Source organism: Phasianus colchicus, chromosome 26 (assembly GCF_987193195.1).
Source record: "Phasianus colchicus chromosome 26, bPhaCol1.hap1.1, whole genome shotgun sequence".
Classification (NCBI taxonomy): Eukaryota; Metazoa; Chordata; class Aves; order Galliformes; family Phasianidae; genus Phasianus; species Phasianus colchicus.
Window position 1 is genome coordinate 2,201,467 of NC_143461.1, and position 24,319 is coordinate 2,225,785.

General features: G+C 55.3%; 3 protein-coding genes across 5 annotated transcripts; all 3 read left to right on the forward strand.

Moving 5' to 3' along the window:
• The first annotated feature begins 1,072 nt into the window (after positions 1 to 1,072).
• On the forward strand, positions 1,073 to 4,083 carry PRR29 (proline rich 29). Of its 2 annotated transcripts, none has more exons than XM_090125121.1 (6): positions 1,073 to 1,766; positions 2,606 to 2,702; positions 3,322 to 3,437; positions 3,555 to 3,727; positions 3,817 to 3,884; positions 4,000 to 4,083. In XM_090125121.1, exons 1-6 carry the CDS (start codon positions 1,740 to 1,742, stop codon positions 4,029 to 4,031), a joined length of 513 nt encoding a protein of 170 aa, XP_089981247.1. In that variant the 5' UTR covers positions 1,073 to 1,739; the 3' UTR covers positions 4,032 to 4,083. The 2 variants fall into 2 exon arrangements, with proteins under 2 accessions (XP_089981247.1, XP_031456736.2); XM_031600876.2 differs by lacking the exon at positions 1,073 to 1,766 and adding an exon at positions 2,239 to 2,325.
• Positions 4,084 to 5,247: 1,164 nt separating this feature from the next.
• Positions 5,248 to 8,535, forward strand: LOC116233835 (1-acyl-sn-glycerol-3-phosphate acyltransferase alpha-like). Its single transcript, XM_031600973.2, has 6 exons — positions 5,248 to 5,452; positions 6,896 to 7,029; positions 7,199 to 7,374; positions 7,488 to 7,583; positions 7,802 to 7,874; positions 8,035 to 8,535. Exons 1-6 carry the CDS (start codon positions 5,271 to 5,273, stop codon positions 8,265 to 8,267), a joined length of 894 nt encoding a protein of 297 aa, XP_031456833.2. The 5' UTR covers positions 5,248 to 5,270; the 3' UTR covers positions 8,268 to 8,535.
• Positions 8,536 to 13,562: 5,027 nt separating this feature from the next.
• Positions 13,563 to 24,153, forward strand: LOC116233830 (alpha-2-macroglobulin-like protein 1). 2 transcript variants are annotated; one of them, XM_031600966.2, is made up of 36 exons: positions 13,563 to 13,769; positions 14,196 to 14,385; positions 14,540 to 14,699; positions 14,807 to 14,859; positions 15,654 to 15,674; positions 15,761 to 15,914; positions 16,033 to 16,117; positions 16,193 to 16,316; positions 16,397 to 16,511; positions 16,710 to 16,819; positions 16,906 to 17,058; positions 17,176 to 17,403; positions 17,553 to 17,610; positions 17,686 to 17,831; positions 18,005 to 18,154; positions 18,301 to 18,495; positions 18,655 to 18,745; positions 19,277 to 19,442; positions 19,558 to 19,783; positions 19,852 to 19,978; positions 20,206 to 20,327; positions 20,508 to 20,559; positions 20,748 to 20,822; positions 20,906 to 21,082; positions 21,220 to 21,301; positions 21,418 to 21,574; positions 21,656 to 21,730; positions 21,903 to 22,059; positions 22,161 to 22,375; positions 22,462 to 22,677; positions 22,750 to 22,874; positions 22,959 to 23,049; positions 23,144 to 23,212; positions 23,308 to 23,410; positions 23,515 to 23,556; positions 23,678 to 24,153. In XM_031600966.2, the coding sequence occupies exons 1-36, from the start codon at positions 13,696 to 13,698 to the stop codon at positions 23,707 to 23,709; spliced, it is 4,416 nt and encodes a 1,471-aa protein (XP_031456826.2). In that variant the 5' UTR covers positions 13,563 to 13,695; the 3' UTR covers positions 23,710 to 24,153. The 2 variants fall into 2 exon arrangements, with proteins under 2 accessions (XP_031456826.2, XP_089981397.1); XM_090125271.1 differs by having other exon boundaries at positions 23,681 to 24,153.
• Positions 24,154 to 24,319: the final 166 nt, after the last annotated feature.

Genomic DNA, 24,319 nt, shown 5'->3' on the forward strand with positions numbered 1-24,319 from the left:
AGTGGCGGCTTTATCAGAGATCTGAAGGCAAATAAAATGGTTCCGGGTGCAAATAAGCCCACACTTATGCTGGCACAGTGGAGTGGAGGGGGGAAGGGGGTGAGCGTTGGCCCCAAGACACCCAGGTGTCCCCATAGAACTGGTTTCTTTGGTGCCACCTGGTGGCACCCAGTTTGAGAGGTGGTTGGCTTTGATGAGTGGGAAATGAGCCTCTGTGCTTTGATGCAGCAGTGCCGTGCATGGCCAACATGGGATCACAGTGGGACTGCCATAGAACTGCCATGGGATCACCATGGGATCACCATGGGACCACAATGGGACCACCATGGGACCACCATGGGATCACCATGGGACCACCATGGGACCACCATGGGACCACAATGGGACCAAAATGGAATGGAGCTGCCACAGGGCTGCCATGGGACCACTGTGAGACTGCCATGGGACCAGAGGGCTGAACATCCCTGCTGTCTGTGTTTCCTCATTTTGGGATCTCTCCAGATAGGAGTGATGAGGGACGTTGCAGGGCCCATGCAAGACCATGGCCCAAAGTGGAGCTGCAGGTGGAGCCCACCCTAAGCCAGAGATGGGGCTGAAGTCCAGGCTGTGGGCTTGATGTAAGGTGAAGATCTGGGTTTCCAGAACAAGAAATCCCAGACATTCCCCAAGGCTGAGCCCCAGCTTCTGCCTTGTGTTGTGATGCACTGGGGCTGGGAGTTGCACTGGACCTGCAGTGTCTTGACAGTGGGTTTGGCTCAGTAACACCCTCAAAAGGAACTGGGATGCTATGAAAGATTTTAGGGAATTCCCACTGTGTCCCCTTGTCCTACCATGGCAAAAAGTCTTCTGCTGCAGTGCTTGAATCCTTCTTGCAGACAGGAACAAGATGAGCACAGGCACGACGGACACGCAGGCTGTGCTCAGAGCACGCAGGGCTCTGCCAGAAGCAGGGGGTAATCAGCACAGTAATCAAATGTGCAAATAATGGGAATTTGGGAGCTATAACAAAAGGCAGTGAAACAATCCAGAGGGGCCTGGAGAAATTAGGAACATGGAGTAAAGTGTAATCAAGTAGAAAATAGTCCCTGTAGAGCCAAGGGCTGGAGTCTTAGCAGCTGACTTCGCTCCTGCCATATGGAGGTGTTTCTGGTTTTGGGGCTTTGATGGGATCTGTTCCCACTTCATGAGCAGAGCTGGCTCTGGGCTGCAGGAAATGTTCCCAGATCAGTGCTAGGGGACACTGGGAGATTTGGGTTGAATGCTGATGAGATAATCACGTGGAAGGGCAGTGGAAGAGCTCACGGGGGCAGAGGAAAGATGCCAGAGGACATCAAGAGGATGGGTAAAAATTACATTGCAGTGGGTTTGAATGCTAGAGGATGTATGGCCACCCATGAGGACCAAGTCCAAAGTAGCACCTGAGCAACGGCCCCCATTGCACCGTGCCTTGGTCATGGATGGGGTCAGAGTGGACAACTGTAGGGGGGGGAGGTCTTCATCCTCCACCCATGGAGACCCCACAGGTGCGCAGTGCTGTGGTCATGCATGGGGACACAAATGTCCGAGGGCCATGGGACACCCATGGGGCAGATCCCATGGCCGCAGGGCGCAGTCTCAGTGCTGAACCCCATCCCCACACCCCTCCCAGTGCTCCCACATAGAAACCTGTCCCAGGTGCAGGTGACACCCAGCCCCATGGGGACTCACTGCTGCCTCCAGCTGCTTCCTGTCAGCTTTCAATGGGACCTTTCAACACATCCCAATCGGTGAGCCAGGTGCATGAGAACACATCCCACCAGCCCCCATCCCCATCTGCCAGGTGGCTTTTCCCTGCCACCCACCCTGAGATCAGAGCCATTTCCCCCCAGCCACCATGGGTGTCCCTAAGGAATACCATGGAGCTGTGGGATGGGGGATTTTAGGGAAACCACGTAGCCAAAGCCATGGGATGCTGCTGGTGGGCCCATGGTGGGGCCGAATCCTGGCACCAGGGCTCCCCAAACACTGGGACCAGTGCACAGGGCTAGGAAGAACCCACAGCTCTGGTTCCCTGCAGGGACAAAATCACCTTTGAGGAGGCACAGCCTTCCTTAGTGCCACCCCTTTTGTGGGTGGGGTGTCTTGGGGACAAAAGCAGGGAGAAGAAACCTGGGGTTACACCTCGAGCAGCCCAACCCACTGGGAAGGTTTGTTTGCCCCTAGCAGCTATAGCAACGAGCATGAACTGCAGGTGCTGCTCATCTGGCCATGGAGCTTGGGGCAGCAGGGAATGCCAGCGGGGTCTGGGGGGATGCTGCAGCAGGAACCTATGTCATCCCACATAGGGTGAGCCCCAAAGAGCAGCCCAGGGGATGGTGGGGAGAATATGGTGGGTGGGAGGCGAGGGGATGGGGTCAGGGTTCAGGGTGGGCGGCAGGGTTTGGTTTGCAATCAGCTTTTTGCAAGATGCAAATGCTCTGTGCAAAACCCCAAGGAGTTTCCGTGGGGACGTGCCCTGGGGCAGTGTGTGTGCAGGCATGAACCCCTGGGAAAAGGGACCCGGTGTGAGCTGCCCCCTCCTCCAGACCCCCATCCGTGGGGCTTTTCTCCCCCTCCTCTCTTTCAGCTCCCACCTGTGCCGCTGTCCCCGCAGCCACTGACCATCATCCAGCAGCTTCCCATGGCCACAGCCCATCCCACTGGAGCCCCACACCTACGGGGAGGTGCGTGACCACGGCCATCCTGCAGCCCCGTGCTGAAACCATCCTCGTGTCTTCCCACCTCCAAACACAGGGAGAAAAGGGCGAGTTCCACATCACTCCTGCACAAAACCAGCAGGGTCCTGGGGACCGCCCACCAGTGGCTTTGCAGGCACTTTGTGGGGGGATTTCGTGCCCGCAGCAGATGGGGTTGTTTTAATGGGGGTGTTTTAACGGAGATATTTTAATGAGGTTGTCTTAATTGGGATGTCTTAATGGGGATGCACCAAGGAGGCTTTGCCAAGCCCTGTGTGCTGCCAGGACCGCAGCAATCCTCCAAATGGGCGGAAAGTCTGCAGCCTCCAGCACCACTAATCACCTTTTGTGCGCAGCCGGACCAGATGTTTAATCCCATTTGCCAATCAGGAAAGGCGGAACGATCTCTATTTTAAAGCTTTACCCGAGCAAAATAATTTTTAAATGCCATCTAGGGCTTCCAAATTGGGGCGTGGGGCTGGGTTGGCTCCTGGTGCTTGGCAGGGGGACAAACCTTGGTGCTATCCCAAGGGATGCATCCGCACTGCCCATCCCATCCCCTCGCTCTAATCCCTCTCTGACGCAGAGACCCTTTGCTCCCCGGCAGATTTATTTGAGCTGATGATGATTCAGAACTCCCAGATGCACCAGGTGGTGATGAACAGCCTGGCGGTGTCGGCACTGGCGTCCTTTGGGTTTGGGCCATCTCCAGCCACTGTCCAGGTATGGGGTGGGGCTGATGGGTGCCCTCCGCCTTCTGATCTCCTTGGGGTTTTGGGGCTCCTTGTGTTGGTTTGACCCCCGGTGTGGATCATATCTGATTCTGTTCCTCCCCCATAGACACCCGCTGTGCCTTGGCAGCCTGGAGAGGAGGAGGAGGAGGCCATGGTTTTCCACCACCACTACATCCCTTATCCCAGTTCTGCTCCCCTTTGGGCATGGCCACTCCAGGATCAGGCTGTGGGACCGGCAGCCGTGCGGCACCTGAGCACAGCCACAGAGGACAGGGAGGTGTGAGTAGCTAGGGAGCTCTGGCACAACCAGAGGGACAGGGGACAACACCAGGTGGGCACTCACTCCTGTCCTCATCCCTCTCCATCAGCCCCGTGCCACCTCCTCCACCCCCCAGTGCTACAGGGACCGTCGGAGCCAACGTCCCTCCAGCACCAGGTAACACCTTTTCCCTGTACCTTCAGTAGGAGGTGTTGCATTGACCTCTCCACCTGCCCAGCTGAAGGCTGAGCCCTCCCTCTATCCAACCCCAGTCCCTGCTTTCCCCCTACAGAGTACTACGACATGCTGGAGGAGCAGCTCTGAGCACCCTGCAGCCCAAGGGGGCTCTTCCTGCACATCCTCATCCTCCAGCCCAGAAGATCTTGCAGGGTGCCCCATGGTACTGGCAGTTTTGGGGAGGGAGATGATGTGCCTGGCCAAGTGTGTTATTTTGGTGTGTGGGTGTGTACTGTTTCGGTGCACGGATGCACAATTTTGGTGTATGGGGTGGGGTCGTGCCAACCCAGGTGTCCCCAGTCTCCATCAGTCCCTTCAGCTCTCAGTGCAGCACATTGCCTGTAATTAATTTGCTTTGTTAAGAAAGCACCCTGCTGACACTAATTAAGCATCTGTCATAAACCCAGGCTGCTGGCCCTGCGCCTGAATGTGGGGCTTCCTCCAAGCAAAGGGGGTGAGAAAGGGGGGCTGTGTGCTCCTTGGGTGCACATGTGGGGTGCCCATGGGGGCTATGAGGTGCTGGTGGGGGCTGTGGGGTGTGAATGAGGGGTATAACGGAGACCATCCAAAAGCTGAGTTGAGTGTGGGGTGAAACCATGCTGATGTGCAACGCTTTGTGTATCCATACAGAAAAAATGAGGAGGAAGAGAGGAGTCACCGGGGGATGTCCCAATCTTGAATATGGGAATAATGAGAGGAAGGGAGGGAGGATAGCGCAATGGGGATTGCGACACGCGCAGTGGAAGTGAGCCCTGGAGCCCTCTCTGGGTGACACTGGGTTGAGCAGCACAGAAGTATCCCATGGCCGGGGCACAAAACCCACACTGCCAGAAGTGTGGAGGAGAAATGGGGGAAGGAGCGCTGGAGGGAACGAAGTAGGGCAGTTTTGCTGAAGGTACATCATTGTCAGAGAGCAGCTGAGATGCTGGCTTTGACCCAAGGGCCAAAGGAACCAGTGGGGCTGGGTGAGAGTGCATGAATGAGGCAGCGGGGCTGTGACCCCCCCCCCAGATAAGAAGTGTTGGTGAAAAGCCATTGCAGTGCTTAATGACCCAGCAGGATGCATATCAGCAGTGACTCCTCATATGACCCAGGGTCTCCAGCATTGACTCACCCCTTCTCTCCACCCTCACCTGCTGTGCCTGCCTGCCAGCCCTACAAGCCTCTGTATGGGGCAGCTCCTTCCCTGGACCAGCCCCGAACGCCCACACACCACTCTGCTGAACCACTGCCTTCACCTGCCCTGCTCCAGGCATCCCTACTCTCCACCCCCAGCTCTGGGGACGCCGGCTGAGCTCCCCAGCATCCCCACACCCCGGTGGCACAATGGACGTGGCCCTTCTCCATGGGCTGCTGCTCCTCCTCACCTTCCCTGTGCTGCTTTACTGGCACAGTGCCACCTTCCGCTACTTCTGCAAAGTGACTTTCTTCAACATTTGGGTCGTGACCATGGCGACTCTCCTCTCCCCCTTCGTGGCAATTCGGGGACGCTGCGTGGAGAACATGAAGTGAGTATGGCTTGGGGTTGTGCTTCCAGCATGGAAACATCTGGGGCTCGGTGGTGATGGAGTCATGGGGTCTTGTGGTTTTGTGGTCGTATCCACAGCCAGGACTGCAAATGGAGCCCTGGAGCCGTGATGAGTGCTGTGGTCGTGTCCACGTGGAGCATCTGCACACTGTGGGATGTAGTGGTGCTGTCCATGGTTAGCTATGGGCACACCATGATGGGGCAACCAGCTGGGTCTGGGCTATCTGATCCCCATTGGATCAGGTAACATAAAAGGGAGAACTGACCATTGCACCACTGGGTGCAATGAAGGACTGGAAGGGTTTGCAGCACTCACTGGCAGGATACACATGCATGCCCACAGCCCTGGCAGTGCATCCCACTTTGAGAGCAGGACTCCAGGATTTCCTGATGGCATCAGCTCGGTGTCCCAGAGAGATGCCCAGGTGCTGCCCCATCGCTCAGCCAAGCTGGGGGTGGTGGTGTCCATGATAGCATCTCTGAGCAACACGAGTTCCTTCCAGGGATGATGCAACCCTGGTGCTGAATTCCTGGCCATGATAGCATACTGGAGGGATGTAATTGTGTCAGGATGAAAGACAAGCCTGTGGAATTTCCAAGCTCAAGACTCACGTGTCAGTGCAGGCAGATCCAGAGCTCTTGGCGGGATTGCAGCCAGAGGTTCAGTGTTATCAGTCCCCTCGTGCAGCCGTTCTCCCTCATTCTCTCCATGCAGGAATGATGCACACACACGTGCATTCCCTATTGCCTTGAGCCCTGGTGCAAACGCTTCCGGCTCAGTGGAAATCCCTGGCATGATGCAGCTGTGACTCACAGTGCCTTGTCTCATCCCACCGCCACCTCACATCTGCAGCACACCCAGCTCCTCAGCCTCCAAATCACAACGCCTCTGGCTTGGAGCAGGTTCCTGCCATTAGTCCTGGCTTTGGGGCATGCCACAAACCTCTTCTCTTCCCTACCTGGTGCTGAGCTTTTCCTTACCGTCTTTTCTACCTTAGGTTTGAAGCATGCACTGTTGGATGTGAGACCCTTGGCACAGATGCTCTCCATTGCTATGAGTTGGAAAGTGCCCCATTTCTACGTCAAAAGTGTATTTATCTCCAGCATGGGTGCTGCAATCCCCGTTGCTCCATCCTCTCTCCATTCCTCTCATTATTCTCATACTGAGCGTCACCCTTCATCAGCACTGCCGTCCTGGTGTCACCCTTCCTGTCCAAGCCTTTCTGGATGGTGACACGGCTCTTCCTCGTTCCCCATCCAGCTGATAAAACCTCCATCTCTCGCTGACTTTAGGCCAAGTGAAGCAATTCTGAATTGCTCTGATGAGCAAAGATGAGCTGGTTCTTTCCTTCCCTGCTCTTGTCATGACCTCCTTCCACCTCTCTGTGTCAATCTGCTCCCCACATGTGTCCCTCTGCCCTAGGGTCCTTTGTGCTGTGATCCGGCCCCTCAAGCACTTGTATGGCATCAAGATAGAGGTGTTGGGTGCCGAGCACCTGAATCTCAAGGAGCCCTATGTGATAGTTTGCAACCACCAAGCTTCCCTTGACCTGATGGGTATGTGCAGGGGAGGGGAGGGTTTTGTCACCATGTGGGCAGCCTTTGGGGTTGGGCTGAGCTCGGGGCTATGGGTGCAACGCAGAGAAAGGGTTGGGACTCTATGATGTGGTTGGTGATGGTAACCATGAGGCTGGGGTTGATCCTTTCCTTCTCATCCATCCTCCAGGAATGGTGGAGGTCATCCCCAAGCGCTGCGTGCCCATTGCCAAGAAGGAGCTCCTGTACATGGGCACTGTGGGCTGGGCCTGCTGGCTCAGTGGCATCATCTTCATCGACCGCCAAAGGACTGGAGAGGCCATTGATGTCATCTCCCAGACGGCCAAGACCATACGGCGTGAAAACGTGAGCAGGAGAAACTGGGCTGGGGGTAGATGGGGTTCAGGGAGGACCACGGGTGTCACGGTGGGGAGGTGGTGCCTGGGGACCATGCTCACATCTCACCCTGTCCTGTGCAGCTCCGAGTGTGGATTTTCCCAGAAGGCACCAGGAACCAGAGTAGATCCATGCTGCCCTTCAAGCGTGGGGCGTTCCACCTGGCTGTGCAGGCTCAGGTAAGGCATCACGTTGGGGTGGTTATCTCCCATGGCATCATGGCATCCCCCACTCATAGAAAATCTCCATCATCTGCCCTTGACAAAGAGGGGTGGGGGACATTAGAGTTTTCTGGGAACTGCAGGGCACAGGGAGGTGACAGGGACCAAGGGAGCTAGAGTCCTACTGGTGTTAACTGGGGGGGAGAAGGGCCTGCATGACCCTCCATTTCCTGCAGGTTCCCATTTTCCCTGTTGTGATTTCTCCATACTGGGACTTCTTCAGCTCCAAGGAGAAAAAATTCACCCCTGGTAAGTGGAGGACAAGAAGCCCCATTGCAGAGGCTGTGGGGACGGGGCACGTGAGGGCTGGAGGTCTTTATGAACAACTCCGAGGTGCATGGAGGCATCCAGTGGTGGAGGATGCTGGTGGGATGACCTGTCCTCCTTGGCTTCTCCTCTCCATTTCCAGGGATGTTCACCATCCGAGTTCTCCCCAAGATAGAAACCCGTGGCCTGAGCCCAAAGGACGTCCCAGAGCTGACAGAGACTGTCCGCAACATCATGGTCGATGTCTTCTCTGAGATGTCTGCAAATCCCTGCAGGGATCAGCGTGTGGATCTTCCTCTGCTCCCAGGCACTGGGGCCACCACAAGGACTGACAGCATGTGGCATGAGGAGGACACAACTGGGACCAGTGATTAGGCAGAGCTCATGGGGACATCAGGGAGGTTGAGTATCTGGTACCAGGTAGAACTTGCTACACCCTTCTCCATCTCTTGTGGTGTGGTTCACCCATGGGCTCCTTGCCCAGGGTCCTACTAGTTGTGCTGTCCTCGTGCCATGAGGACATGTGGTGAGTTTGTGGGGACTGGAGGGATGTGGGGAGGGGGGAAATTGCCACATTAGAAGAGCTTCCTCAATGCATAACGATGAGATGAAGGTGCAAAATTAAAGAGTTCACAGCTGGTGTTTGTGCACGGTGAGGTTGCCTGAGCCTGAGCTTGGGGGATGAGGGCAGGAGGGGATGGCCGTGCTGCATGTGGAGCATCTCTGAAGATAATGGGCAAACCATGGCCAAGATGACGCACAGTGCTTTGGTTCATCATTGCTGTTCTCAGAAATGTCTGGAAGAAATTCTGCAAAACAGTGGAAATCGTCTATCCATGTAGAACGTGCTGGGCAACGCTATTAGCAACGGTGAGCTGGAACTCCAGGTTGGGAACCATCACACGGAGATGATCGATAGCAGTGGACACATGGAGGACCTGATTTCCCAGGGCTGCTGCATGCCTGCTGCCATGGGTTGTGTTTGGCTGCCTGGAGCTTTGAAACCATCAGGGCTGCGTGGTTAAACACTGACTCAGCTGGAGAACTTGTTGAGTTTTACTTGCAGCATCAGGGAGGCAAGGGTGAATGGGAGAAGAGGAAGACTGAACTGAGGGCTCGGAGCTTACCTTGCCTCTGTGTTCTTCCCCTGGGTATGGGGTCCAGAACAGCCCTGACCTGCCTGCTGCTCTGCGTCCTCATTGCTAGAGCAGCTGCATGGCCGTAAGCCTTGTCCATGTCCGTCTGTCCATGCTGGGTGGGATGGTGGGTGGTGTTAGCTCGCTTCTGGTTCTCAGGGTCAGTCCTCATCCTGAGTGTGGTTGCCTGGTTGGGGTGGAGGTGCTCGGGGTGCTGCGTTGTCCCTGTGAGGACAGAGGGATTAGTGCCTGTGGTTGTGGATCACTGGGTTTTGGTGGAGGTCCCTGCCCACCTCCACTGTGGAGGTGTCCTCTGCCTGGTGACGTTCCCCTGTGTGATTACTACTCGCATGGGGGCAAGGTGCACATCCATCTCGTGGATCTGGATGAGCCAATGCACGTTGCCCTCAGCCTGAGGATCAGCCAAAGCATCCCCAGTGTCACCCTGGAGGAGATGGGTATCAGGAGCCTCCAGCTGGACTGGCCTCTCTTCTCCAACATAGGTGACCCCAGAAAGGGATGTCCTGTCCACTCCTTATGTCCCTGCACAGGGAGGGGACACAGGCTGTTTTGGGTGGGCAATGGGACACGGGGTATATACAAAGAGCCTGTGAACTCTCTTCTTCCATCCAAATTCCTACCTCAGATCTGCCTCCATCTTTCACCTTCCATTCCCCACTCTCTGCCTCTCCAAGACAGGTTAGCATGCTTTATCAGTGCCTGGAAAGCTGTTATTATCTTTTTCTTGCCAGGTCTTTCTGTTTTTGGTCCAGTTGCTACCTGCCTAGGTAGGGCTGTTCTACACTTCCATTAGGATCAGGTAAAGATCCCAAGTTCATCACAGTGCAGACAGGAGTGGCAGATCTTCAGCCTCTCCTATTTGCCTTCAGCCATTAAGAGGGATGTTTTTGGCAAAGATGTGTATTTCAGCAGTGCCCAGATCCTGGCTTACACTGGCTCTGCTCACACTACAACTCCTGTCATCCCTCTTGACAATTTCTTGTGTTTGTTGCTTAAGAAGTGTGGTTTTGCACTGCACAAATCTTACCCCCAAACACAGTATCATGGAATAGAATCAAAGAATCATAAAGGTTGGAAAAAACCTCCAAGATCATCCAGTCCAAGTGTCCACCTACTAATATTTCCCCACTACATGTCCCTTATTACATCATCTAAATATTTCTTGACCTCCAGGGACAGAAACACAACCATCTACCAGGGCAGACCTTTCCAGTGCCTGACCACTCTTTTGAGAAGAAATTTTTCCTAATATTTTCCCTGGTGCAACTTGAGGCCATTCCCTCTCATCCTATCACTGTTACCAGGAGCAGAGGACAACTCCCCTCCCCCCCACAAACCAGTACAGAGGGATGATCATCTCCAGCTCCTGTTGGCTGAGCTATTGCTGATAGAAGCCAGGATGCTGTTGACCTACGTGGCAGCCTGGGCACACTGCTGGTCAGGTGCAGCCAAGCATCAACCAGCATCCCCAGGTCTACTTCCTCCATGCAGTCTTCCAGCCACTCTGCCCCACACCTGCAGTGCTGCATGGGGTTATTGTGACCAAAGTGCAGGTCTCTGCACTTAGTCTTATTGAAGCTGATCCCACTGGCCATCAGCTCAGTGATCCAGGCTGTCCAGACCCCTCTGTAGGGCCCTCCTACCCTTAGGATGAGTTTGTGGAGTGAGATATATCTGTCAGTCCAAGTACTGCAGCATTCGATGAGGATGGGGATAAGATCTGCTCCTCCACCCCAAACCTGGGCTTGGAGTGAATAGAGAGGGATGGAAAGGACTTCAGGCACCTCCAGGCTTCAGCCAACACCGATCTGGATACGTGCTCACTGAAGTACTTCCAAATACCAGGTGAGCAGAGAAAGTGTGCAGCAGCCTCCGTGCTGCCCCGATCTTCCTTTCTGGCAGTGCCTTCATGCTGTGTCCTCCAGGAAAGCCAGAGTAGAATGAAAGGGCAGCTGTGGCAAAGCCCAGAATCTGGCTGGACCTAGCACAGCAGATGGAAATTTGGGGGACATGGCTGTGGAAACTGACCCCTGTGGGGTGAGTACAGAGCCCATATCACACTCTTTTCCCCCCTGAGTGCAGCACCTAGGGCTCTGTTGTCCTTGTATCCACCGAGACACATCCAGCCCCTTCCCTCCCACTTCAGCACCAGCTCATGGCAAAGTCCTCTGGGCAGGGGGTGCCATGTGAGATATGGGGGTTTACCACCCCCAGCCTCATGATGACCACTGGCCCCAAGGTCCAGCCCAGATGTTACCAGCTGCAGGCACCCCTGGTGGCCTCTGGATGTTCTGTCCCACCTCCTGCAGGGAGGAAGGCTCTGCAGAGGTGATGGTGATGGTGCCCGATGCCACCATGAAGTGGAAGGCTGGGATGTCCTGCACTGCACCCACAGGCTTGGGGCTGGCCCTCACCGCCACCCTCATGACTTACAAGCCCTTCTTAGTGGGTCTGGCATTGCTCTGTGGCAAAAGCTTTGCTGTGGCTGCCACCATCTTCAACCCCCTGCAGCACTGCCTATGGGTGAGCAGGGCTGGGGGCAGTGGGTCCAGGGGCCATGACCTGATGGAGGGCTGATATTGCTGGTGTCTGCAGGTTTGGGTGATGCTGGAGGACTCAGAAAATCTGGAGGTGTTGGAGAGGGCAGGTGATGCAGATGGGTGGCTGTGTGTATGGGTACAAAGCCAGGACCTTCCAGTGGGATGTGTGAGCCATCAGTCTGAATGCATTTGATGGTGAGTGAAAGGCTGGGGTCTCGGGGCTGTGTCACAGCTCTGTCCCTGTCTGTACCTGCAGGGAAGGTGAATGTCACCATCAGCACCAGGCCCTGCACACAGAGGAGCCCATGGTGGCAGCACAGAGGGATGTGGACACTGTGACGAAGCTGCTGGTTGTGAAGGTGAACCTGGATGGTGCTCAGTTTGCTTTTCTTTTTACACCATGCATGGGGCTTCTCCAAGGACAGCTTGATCCATGTGGTCCTGAGCTCTCCTGGACAGGGAGACAGTGGGGATGGGGTCCAAGTGGGCTCTGCTTTGGGTCCTGAGTGCTCCTGGCACATCAGGGCTGGGAGCACAGTGAGGATATGATCCAGGTGGTCTGATGGCGTGTTAGAAGGAGGAGAGGTGCTCCTGGGATGGAGGTCAGGCTCACTCTGATGCTGGCCTCATACCTACTGCATTTCAGCCTTCACAAGGTTTATATGAATGGAAACTGCAGCTTCCTGGCCATTCTGCTCCTGACTGCTTCGTACCTACCAGGCAGCTGAGGTCTCAAACCTCTGCCCATCCCTGCTCCTTCACCCCCCATGCCTGCCTGGAGCGTCAGCAATGTGGTTGGGATGGGGACTCCAAAAGCCACTCGCTCCTGCCTGGTCCCTGCTCCTGCCTGGCAGCTCTCTCACCCTGTGTGCACCAGGAGTCAATGGGGGACATCTGCTTTGCTGCCCACATGGTTGCCCTTGAGCTGACACCAGTGCAATTCCTGGAAAAAAAGGCAAAAAAGCCTGGGGATCAATGCAAGCCTGAGATATGAGCCAGGAGCAATGGCTGGACATGGGGAGGATTGTCTGGACTGTTCCTGCTCTGCCGGGCTGGAAAAAGTAAGAAAAATGCAAGAGAGGAAATAAAAGTAGCAAAAGATTTTTCCTGCAAGAAAACTCCTTGCCTTCATGCTCTTTCCCAGCATCCCTGGCCAGAGCCACCCCTAAGGGCTGGCACTTTTTGTTCTTGGGTTTCAGTGTTCCTGTCGTGTTTAATGATACATAAAAGGGGCTGTAGTTTATTTGCATTCACTGTTCGCTTTGTTTTGCCAAATAAAAACTGGAAATAGAACTGAAAGAGTGTTTGTTGCATGGGTGGCAACACCTGCATCCCCAAGTGACAAATCCTCCCTGCAGTATTTCCCCAGAGGGGACAGATCAGAAAGGCAGAGGGCCTCGTATCGATCTCCCCATGGCTTTGCTGCCTATGCTCCCCTCCTTTATCCCACCCCCACGTCTCAGATGGTTTATGGGATGGCCCTGAGCCCACTGTCACATCGTGCCATGCTGGGCGCACCCGGTAGGACACTGACCCACACCCACATCCGGGGGTGGATGGATGGGCTGGGGGCCAACCTACAGTCACACTCCCCCCCTTGTTTCTGCAAGGACAGTGGGGACCCCATGGAAAATGGCTCATCTCCATCCTGGCTCCCAGCACATGATGGGATTGGAGGAAATTTGGAAAAAGGCAGCCCAAATTCTATCGTTTGGGAAAACTGGAAAGATCTGCAAACAAACCCTTCTGAGAAATTGCCACTGGCTCACACACTGTACTGCCTACTTTCATTTTGGGAACGTGGCCCTGCTCCCTCCTATCATCACTTCCCAGTAAAGCGGTGTAGGAAGGTCCTGCCCCCTGGTTCTGAGCCTCTCCAGCCCACGGGAACATCTCAGATTGCAAAAATCCATCATGGCCTTGAACCCAGGATGGCAAACATTGCCTTGGTTATATCTGCAGCTCCACATCAGCTGCTCATCCCAAGCCTTGTTGCTCGACTGGGAAAAGTGAAGCTCTCATTGCAGAGCTTGTAGCAGATCAGGCACAGCTCTACAGCCACTCAACAACAACAGAAGATTTCACCCATCCCTGACATCCAACAGCATGAGGTCGCCAGCAGCCCTGACCTGGCTGCTCCTTTTCATCCTCCACCTCACTACTGGAGCATCTGAAGCACTGTAGGCCATTTTCATGTCCATCTGTCTGTCTGTATCTGTTGGGAGGGCATTCAGTCTTGGTTCCTTGGCTGTTCATGGTGAGAATGCTTGGGGCAGCATGTTGTCCCTGCCCATGAGCATCAAGGACATGGCACCTGGAAGTTTTTGGGGCTGTTGGTTCTGGTTTGTTGCTGGTGTCACCCCATGAGGACTGTCTCAGAATGTGCTCCTGGCTGCCACGTGGGACGTGGGGACACACTTAGGGACATGGTTTAGCAAGCAATATCAGCTGCAGGTAGACAGTTGGACCAGATGGTCTAAGAGATCTTTTCCAGCCTTAATGATTCTGGGATTCTATGAGTGCACATGGTGAAGAAGAGTTGAGACTTGATGATCTCAGAGGTTTTTTTCCGACCTTAATGATTCTATGATTCTTCTCCTCTCCAGGCATTACGTGGTGACATCCCCAGCTGTGCTTTACCACCCATACTCAGCAACGCTGTGGGTCCATCTCAGCAACGTCCATCAGCCCACCCAGGTGACCATCCAGCTGCAGAGAGCAGATGAGGCTGGGAACATCACCCTGCTAGAGAGGAAGGTTGAGGAGCCTCAGCTGCTTTTGAATGTCACCTTCCCTGTGAGTGTCACCCCAGGATGCCCTGTGCATCCCATTGCCTCCAGCTCCACTGAGAAATGGATGGGAGTTGGGCTGATTTCCTCAGCTTTTGGTAGGGGAAAACAGGCAAAATATCTGTGAGCCTTGACAGTCTTCTGGCATTTCTCCCCGCTAGGCTCCAGCCCCCTCCAAGGGGAAGGAGGAAATTGCTCATCTGCACGTCTCCATCCAAGGAGAGTCCCTGAATACCACCAGGAAGAGTGTGATGCTGAGAGTCCTGGAGCCTGGGATCTTCGTACAGACAGACAAGGCTGTCTACAAGCCCGGACAGCAAGGTGAGAGCTGGGATGGAATCCAGCCCCACTGCAGGGCTCAGAGTGGGTTTCCATCCATCTTCCTTTGGCGATGAACCCACCACTCACTGCTGCATTGCTCTTTCCAGTGAAATTTCGGATTGTCTCTTTGGATAAAGACTTCGTTGCCAGTGACAAGAAGGTGAGAGAAGGGTTGAGGACAGGGGGAGGTGAGCTCGGCACTACTGTCCTTCTGTCTGTGGCAGAGGTGTGGGGATCAGCCAGTGGGAATCCTGTCCCAGCCAGCTGAGCTGCTGAGTACCCTGAGCTAGGAATGTGTTGTGTCACCCATCAGGGCAAGAAGGGAGGGAGCAGAACTGCACACGTGACATGGCAGTGTTCCCAATTTCATTGAGAGATGTAGGAGCAGTGAGTAGGAAGCAGGGAAAGTGCTATTGATATCGATAGGATCACAGGACACCAGAGTTACAGGTTAGTTCAGTCAGGTGCTCCTGAGCAATCAATCATGTCAATGGAAGGGCAAAAGGTTCCCAGATGAAATGTCAAAGGCAAAGGCACTGGGAGATGCCACCTCCCCATGCTGTGCTGGCAGTGCTCAGCCCATCTCAAGCCATCCACAGGCTCATAATCAACCCCGAAACACAACATAAGGATGGAATTTCACAGCCAAAAATAGAAGCATAGAACCATAAAGGTTGGAAAAGACCTATAAGATCTCCAAGTCTAAGCCAACCTGTCTCCACCATGCCCACCAACCATGTCCCTCAGTGCCATGTTTCTTGAACACCTCCAGGGAGAGTGATTCCATCACTTCCTTAGCAGTTCCAATCCCTGACCTCTCTTCTGGAGAAGAAATCTTTCCTAATATTGAACCTAAATAGCTCTCAGTGTGCTTTTCCCGTGGCTTCGGAGATGTCCCCACCCTTCTGTGACCCACTGAATTTCCCCTCTAACCATCTCCTCTTTGCCTTCCAGCTGCCCCTCGTCTTCCTGAAGGTCAGTGTGGGAGAGCTCCAGGGTGGGCTCGGGAAGGGGGCACAGCTGGGACAGGAGAAACCTAAACTTTTTGTCACCGTGCAAAGGATCCCAGAGGAAACCGCATTGCGCAGTGGAGAGATGTGAGCCCACGGCAGGGCATCGTGGACCTGTCCCTCCCATTGGCTGCGGAGCCAGCGTTGGGCACATACACCATCCATGTGGAGGGGAAGACTCACTCCTTCAGCGTGGAGGAATATGGTGTGTGGGGATGGGAGATGCTTGGAGGGTGGGAGCCCCATCTTGGCACGTCCTCACGGCCACCTTCTGTCCTTGTGCCGGGAGTCACAACCCTGCTCTCGCCTCTCTTCTCCACCAGTGCTGCCCAAATTTGAGGTCACCATTGATCTTCCCCCCAGCGTGTGGGTGAAGGAAGAGAAGTTCCAGCTGCAGATCTGTGGACGGTGAGCCCAAGTGGTGGTAATGTGGAGGGGATGGATGGAGGACCCTTCACACCCTCACCACTCTCTGCCCCATAGATACACCTATGGGAAGCCTGTCCAGGGGAAGGTTCATGCTACCTTGTGCCAGCCCTGGAGTTTCAGAAGGTACCCATACGTTCCTGAGGAAAGCAAGGATATCTGCACGGAGGTTGGAGGGCAGGTGAGCAAAGCTGGGAGCATGGGTGAGCCTGGGAAAGCCCATTGCAGTGCTGATGAGTGTGGTTGACTCCCTCCTTCCAGACCGAGAAGAACGGCTGCTTTTCAACAGACGTCTTGATGTCTTCCTTCAACCTGAGCAACTACAGGCTGCGGAAGGAATTCCAAGTGAAGGCATCACTGGTGGAGGAGGGGACAGGTAGGGGTGCTGGTGGGAGTGTTTTTGCATTCATTTCTGTTTGTACCCAAATACACACAGCACAGAAGTATCAGTCTCTCCAGGGAAGCCCACGAGCAATGCTGTGATTTAGAGGTACAGGTGTGCAGGAATCAGGCTCAGGCTATTCTGTGCCCTGTGTCCCTAAGACACACTTGTCTCCCTGCTCCTTCTCCACAGGGATAGAGATGAACAACACCAAGACCTGCAAAATTTTGGAGAAAATCTTCACAGTCACCTTTGAAAACACTGATGACTTCTACAAGCGTGGGCTGCCCTACACTGGGAAGGTAATGGGGGTTTCTGGCAGCCCCACTCCCAGCCCCTGTCCTGTGGCTCCAGCCCAACGCATGCCTCTCACCTTCCCTTCCTGCAGATGCGGCTGAAGAGGGCAGACAGCTCTGCCCTGGGTGGGCAGCAGCTTGTGCTCCTTGTTAATGATAAAAGACACACCTTCCTGACGGATGAATCTGGGAGAGCCTCCTTTGAGCTGGACACCTCTGGTTGGACTGATACAGTCAGACTGGTTGTAAGTAACTTGGGTCACCCTTTGGGGCTTCTCAGTGGCTTTCCCCATTTTTACGAGGCTGGGAGCCTTCTCCAAGCCAAGCCTACAGCCTATATCAGTTCCACCCTCATCCTTCAGGGTGAAGTCAACACGTCGGCTGACAGCCAGAATGGTGCCTCATCGCCCACCTTGAACAGAGCTTATTTGAACCTCAGACCCTTCTTTTCGAAGAGCCAGAGCTTCCTGCATATCCACCCGCTGGAGGGCAAGCTGTCCTGTAGCCAGCTCCAGCAGCTCCAGGTGGATTATATCCTCAACAAGGAGGCCCTGGGGAGCGAGCTGCAGAGCCTGGACGTGGTCTTCCTGGTGAGCCTTCACCTCCTACTTGCACGTAGGAGTCCTTGTTGGGGCTGAAGATTGGACAACCTCCAAAGCACCCCAACACTCCAGGCCTTAGATCCATCCTCCAAAGCGGTATGGCTCTGAGTTGGCCATTCCCACTTCCTCTTTTGCAGGTCCTGGCCAAGGGAACCATCACCAACATCCTCAGGAAGGAGCTGTCTTTGAGTGCAGGTGGGTCCTGCAGGTGGATGGGCTGTGTAGGGCTTTGAGTCCTGTGCCTGGACCTGATTTCCCTCTTTGTCCCAGGATTGAGAGGCTCCTTCTCCCTGGATCTGCCCACCAGCCCTGAGCTGGCTCCCACAGCCACGGTGCTGTGCTATGCAGTGCTCCCCAACGGCGAGATGCTGGCTGGCAGCACCAAGCTCAACATGCTCAACTGCTTCCCCAACAAAGTGAGTTGTGAAATCACCCCCATTGCCTCACCCTGCTCCAGATGTGTCACAGCATCACAGCCTCTGCAACCCACACCCCGATCCCCCAAACCTTCAGCTTGATTTTATCCATGCCATGCTGCTCCAGAAGACCTCCGCATCCACGGATCCTTATCCTTCCACTGTCCCCCCAGGTGAAAATGGCCTTTTCCAAGGAGCGGGCGCTGCCTGGCTCAACGCTGAAGATGGAGCTGGAGGCAGCCCCAGGCTCCCTGTGTGCCATCCGTGCCGTGGATCGCAGTGTGCTGCTCTTGAAGCCCGAGGCTGAGCTCAGTGCAGAAGAGGTAGGCAGTCCCAAGTCAACGTTTTTCCCTTTAACAGCACCATGGACTGAGCAGGATGGAAGAGGTGACATGGAGTAGATCATTCAGCCCCTCGTAGGACGTGATGGTGGCATGGTTCTGTGCCTAATATATATCTTTATTCCCAGATCTACAAAGTGCTCCCCCATTTCGATTATCCTGGAAGAATTCGAGACCCATCACCCTGTACCCCATATTATCGCCGCTTCCATATTGACTCAATTATCATGAGAGAGCCCGTAGATGTGCGCCGTTCAAGGAGATTTATTTTACCACCTTACTGGTGGGATGAAATCCACATGAACCCCTCCAAGTTATTTCAGGTAAAGCCTTGAGCCTTATCACCAAGAGCCAACCATGATTTGTGCAGGGTTCCTGGAAAGCTCAGCAATGCCCCACGACCATTCACTGCTCAGGGGGGAAAAATCATCCCACTGGTTTTGGAGATGGACAATCTCTTTTTTTTTTTTTTTTTTTTGCAGAATGCAGCACTGAAGCTTCTCACCAATGCTAAGACAAGGGATGATTGCAAGGAGTATTACACACCTCAGTACTTTATGCGGGGTGTGCCAGGTCAGCATCCTGCCAGCATGCCCAGAAGACATTCAAAGCCAGGCTATAGGGTTTGATTTTCTGCACGTCACTATGATCTTTAAAATTCCTTCCATTCCAACCATGCCATGATTCCATGGTTCTGTGATCTTTAAGATCCCTTCCAATCCAACCATGCCATGATTCCATGGTTCTGTGATGTGTAAGATCCCTTCCAATCCAACCATGCCATGATTCCATGGTTCTGTGATGTGTAAGGTCCCTTCCAGCCCAACCACAGTGTTAATCCACAGTTCTGCAATCTTTAAGGTCCCTTCCAAACTAAGCCATTCTATGATTCAATGATCTTCAAAAAGCACTTCACACAGGAGGGGCTGGGCTTGTGTCCCCACTCTTGGTGGGATGGGGAATGCTGTCTGACAGGGCTTCCAAGCTGGCTCAGTTCTTGGTTGAGGGGGTTTTAGCTACTTTTGTCTGCCTTCTGCAGATGTCCAGCCCTGGGCTAGGTGGCAGAAGCCAATGGAAACCTCATTTCTGCTCTACTATTTCTAGGCAGAGCCAAAGCCAGTGACACATTAGATATGGAAATGCCCATGGTGGAAAGCAGGGTTGGAATACCCGTGTTAGCTAGTGCTCCACTTCCCAGCAACGAGGAAGAGCCACCAGCTCCCCGGGTTCATTTCCCAGAGACATGGCTGTGGGACCTGGTGCCTGTGGGGTGAGTGGGAATGGAGAGAGCCCCCTAGGGTGGCTTCTCCTCCTCGATGGAGAGAACCAGCCCAGATACCACCAGGGAGTGACACTTGGTGGCCTCTGGATGCTCTGCCATGCAGGGAGGAGGGCTCTGCAGAGATGGTGATGACGGTGCCCGATGCCATCACGGAATGGAAAGCTGAGATGTTCTGCACAGCACCTGTGGGCTTGGGGCTGGCCCCTGCCACCACCCTCACAGTCTTCAAGCCCTTCTTCGTGGACCTGGCTCTGCCCTATGCTGTGATCCGTGGTGAAGCCTTCTCGCTGGTTGCCACCGTCTTCAATTACCTGCGGCAGTGTCTACGGGTGAGTGAGGTGAGCAGGGGGCTGGGGGCTGTGCCCTGGTAGGTGGCTGATGTTGTTGGGGTCTGCAGGTCCAGGTGACGCTGGCGGACTCGGCGGAGCTGGAGGTGTCAGCAGTTGCAGGAGCAGTGTACAGCAGCTGTGTCTGTGCGGATGAAGCCAAGACGTTCCGGTGGGATGTGAAGGCCACCAACCTGGGTATGGGTGCATGGATCCCCTGCCCTGCCACTTGGAGAACACCTGACAAAGCGGGGTGGACAGGGAGGGTGTCAGCAAACGATGCCATCTGCAAAGCTCTTCTCTGCTCCATTTATCCTTTCCCCATCACCTCCCATCCCAACCCAGCCAGCCCCATTCAAAGCCCATGGGGCTGCGGTGTAGACTGGGGGGCTCTATGGTGACTGGATGTTCCATTGGCATTGCAGGGGAGGTGAACATCACCATCAGCACTGAGGCTGTAAGCTCTGAGGAGCTCTGTGGCAATGAGAAGCCTGTGGTGCCAGCCCAGGGACGTGTGGACACTGTGATAAAGCCATTACTGGTGCAGGTCAGACGGGTTATGAGGGATGAAAGAGGGATGGGGGCTGAGCAGACCTGGGGGTGCAATGGGAAGATCCCACCACATTGTCTTGGGAGTGGGACAGCGCCAAGCTGTCACTGCAGGGATGGCCCTGGGGGACATGGGGACATGAAGGTCATAGAATTGACCGTATGTTGCTTCCTACAGCCTGGTGGAATCCTGGTGGAGAAGGCACACAGCTCCCTGCTCTGCCAGGAAGGTAGGAGCATCTGGTACCACTGTGGGGATATGGGGCTGCTGGCATGAGGGCCACCAAGCTGGAGGAACTGTGGGCATGGGATTCTTGCCCCATGGAGTCCATAGAGGGATGGAGTGTCAAGGGGTGGACGAGGGTGCTGTGGGGTCATGTCCACTGCCACCCCATTGCATCACCCTCTGTCCTCGCAGCTTCTGAAGAAGTGTCCCTGGAGCTTCCTGCCAACATCTTGGAGGGCTCCCAGCGAGCTCATGTCAGTGTGATGGGTAAGGGATGGAAACGAGGTGCAGAAGTCTCAGCTGGAGGTGGGATGCCCCAAAATTGATGGGATGGTATGGGGTGCACGCAGGTGACATCATGGGCAACGCGCTGCAGAATGTGGACCGCCTCCTGGCCATGCCCTACGGCTGCGGGGAGCAGAACATGGTGCGCTTCGCCCCCAACATCTACATCCAGCAGTACCTGGAGAAGAGCGGGCAGATGAACCCCGACATCCGTGCCAAGGCGCAGGGCTTCCTGCAGAGCGGTCAGCGTCCTGACCTTCCTGCTACCAGCAGGCACCCCTGCATCCCTCCCCATTTCATACCTGCACGTAGGGGTGGGCATCCTCTAGGGTCCCCCCCAGAGACAGATGTGTCAGTAGCCATCCCCATCTCCACGCAGGTTACCAACGAGAGCTGCTCTACAAACACAGCGACGGCTCCTACAGTGCTTTTGGGGAGAGTGATGAGAGCGGCAACACCTGGTGAGGGCCCACACGGCATGGGGCAGTGCGGTGCCATCCCCATCACCTCCTCTTGCCACCAAACGCATCCCATCCCCGTTTGTCCCCCATGCTGCCCTCCCTCTGACGCCTTGCAGGTTGACAGCATTTGTCCTCAAGTCCTTTGGGCAAGCGAGAGCCTTTGTGGCCATCGAGGAGCGGCACATCACGGACGCTCAGAACTGGTTGCAGAAGCAGCAGAAGGAGTCAGGATGCTTCCGCAGCGTGGGCAAGCTCTTCAATAACGCCCTGCAGGTGGGGACAGGGTGGGATGGGGTGACATGGGGACAGGTGGCTGGAGGTGGCACAGACAAAGCTGTCTCTCTGTCTCTGCAGGGCGGTGTATCGGATGAGCTCTCGCTGTCTGCTTACATCACAGCCGCACTGCTGGAACTGGGGATGTCCCCAACGGTGAGGATAACCCTGTGGGGATGGGGACAGGTGCTGGGACACGGGACCAGCCCAGCACTAAGGTCTGGATGCACCAGGTCATGATGCTGTAACTGGGCAGGAATCCTCCTTTGGGTGATGTCCACATCCCTGGCGCATTCCTGACTGCTCAGTGTCCCCTTTTTCACTGCAGGACCCAACAGTGAGCTCAGCCCTGAAATGCTTGGAGGCGTCAAGCACTGACAACCTCTACACCGAGGCACTGCTGGCGTATGTGTGTGGGCTGGCAGGGCGTGAGGAGCAGCAGCAAGCCCGGCTGCAGAGCCTGCTGCAGCGTGGCACCAGCACAGGTACCTCTGAGCCACTGCATCCCACCTGGGACTCCCAAGCTGGGCTGCCCATCCACCCTGAGCTGGGAACTGGGGACTTCCCTCCCACCCTTTCTTCCCAGAGGGGCTGCTCTTCTGGAAGAGGAAGGACAAAGCTCTATCCACTGAGTCCACCTGGGCTGAGGCTGCGCCAGCAGAGGTGGAGATGACGGCCTACGTCCTCCTGGCATACCTGACCCAGCCCCAAGTGTCCCGTGCTGACCTGGCCAAAGCCTCCCAGATCGTCCGCTGGCTCAGCAAACAGCAAAACCCCTACGGAGGCTTTGCCTCCACCCAGGTACCACCACAGGTTCTCCCAGCACAGGGCTGGGATGCCACCAACTGCAACTTGGGGGTGACCCCAACTCGGTGCTTCTTGCCTAGGACACTGTGGTGGCCCTGCAAGCTTTGGCCAAGTATGCCACCCTGACATACAGCGACAACGGGGACTTAGCAGTGACGGTGACAGCCCCGACGGGCTCCAAGCAGGACTTCATGCTGGAAGCCAGCAACAGGCTGGTGCTGCAGCGGGCAGTCCTGCATGATTTGCCAGGGCTGTATGGGGTGAAAACCCACGGGCAGGGCTGTGCTCTGGTGCAGGTGGGTACAGCACGGGGTCCCTATGCGCGTGTGTCACCTTCCAGGTGGCCTTAACCCCCCATTTCACTCCAGGTGACGCTGCGCTACAACATGCCACCGCCTCCCAGCGCAGGGACGTTCGACCTCAGTGTAGAGACAGAGCCCAAAACGTGCACAAGTGATGCCAGCACCCACTTCCGCCTCCTCCTCCGGGCACGGTAAGGTTTGGGGTCACCCCAAGGGTTTGGTGGGGGCCAGACAGCCCCCAGCCCCAGTGTGAGGCTCTGCCTTTCCTTTTCCAGGTACACTGGAAACCGTCCTGCCACCAACATGGTTGTCATCGAGGCCAAGTTGCCATCAGGCTACATCCCAGACAAGAGCTCAGTGGTAGAGGTGAGGTCCCTGCTGTCCCTCTGCACACTGGGTCCCACCATGGGGACAGAGGGACACCCACGTGGTGCTGAGCCCTGCTCTCCCTCTTCCCCAGCTGAAGAGGCAGAGACTGGTGAAGAAGGTGGAGGTGCAGAGCGACCAGGTGACCATTTACCTGGATCAGGTGAGATGGGTGACAATAGCAGCAGTGCTGCGAGCACAGGGATGACACTGGGGTGTTGGGACGTGGCTGTGCCTCACCCTCGGGTTATCCCCCAGCTGACAAAGGAGGAGGAGACTTTCAGCTTTGCAGCCACACAGGACTTCCCAGTGAGGAACCTCCAGCCTGCTACCGTGACACTGTATGACTACTATGAGACGGGTGAGCTGCCCCTGGAGCCCCAAACCAGACACTGTTCACACTGACGAGTTTTGGCTCGTTAGTGGGAGCAGCTCATTGAGCCCATTTCCCTGCTCCTGCTCCAGGTGACCGCACGGATGCTGCCTACAGTGCTCCTTGCAGCTCAGGTAGGGGCTGAGGGGCCATCCTTTCACCAGGACCCCCAGCATGGTGGGACAAAGGGACAGGGTCTGGAGAAAGAAGCAGAGCAGCTCTCCTCTCACAACACGCCTCTATTTTGTTTTGAAGAAGCTGACAGACAGGCAAAGGAGAATTTCTAGAGGAGTTCCACGTCTAGCAGGTGATCCCATCTGCCCACCTTGATTCCCTCAGCCAAGAACCAGGACAGCCCAAGGTCTCTGCTCCCACCGACCCTACAGGGGGCAGCTCCACCAGCAGCACTGCACAGCTCCACCAGCAGCACTACACAACTCAGCAGCCCCTCCCTACCCTGTGCAGCTCCTGCCCTACCACCACCCAGTGGAGCCACAGCTGAGACACACTGGGGACAGGGACAATTCATGGCTCTGCACCCCCTGCCCCGATTTTATGGGGACAGCATGGTGCATCTACCCATGGGAGCAGTGCACAGAGCCCCTGGCCCCATCCTTCCACTAACAGTGCAGGTGCCACAACATATCTGAGCGCTGATTAAAGGAGAAGAGAGGCCACAGTCCCTCCAGCCACTGCCCTGGGTCTAAATAAAGAGTATTTTCTTAAGTGTACCTTTTTTCTCTTTCTTCTCCTAAATATGCTGCGTTCCCCCCTTGGAGAGGGTGATGGGTTTGGCTGGGGGCTGTCCTGGTGGGGTGCTGGCTGTAGGGTGAATCAGTGCAGGTTCAGCTGCAGGGCCAGAGATAAGTTGAGATGTGCTGAGGTGAGGAAAGGAGG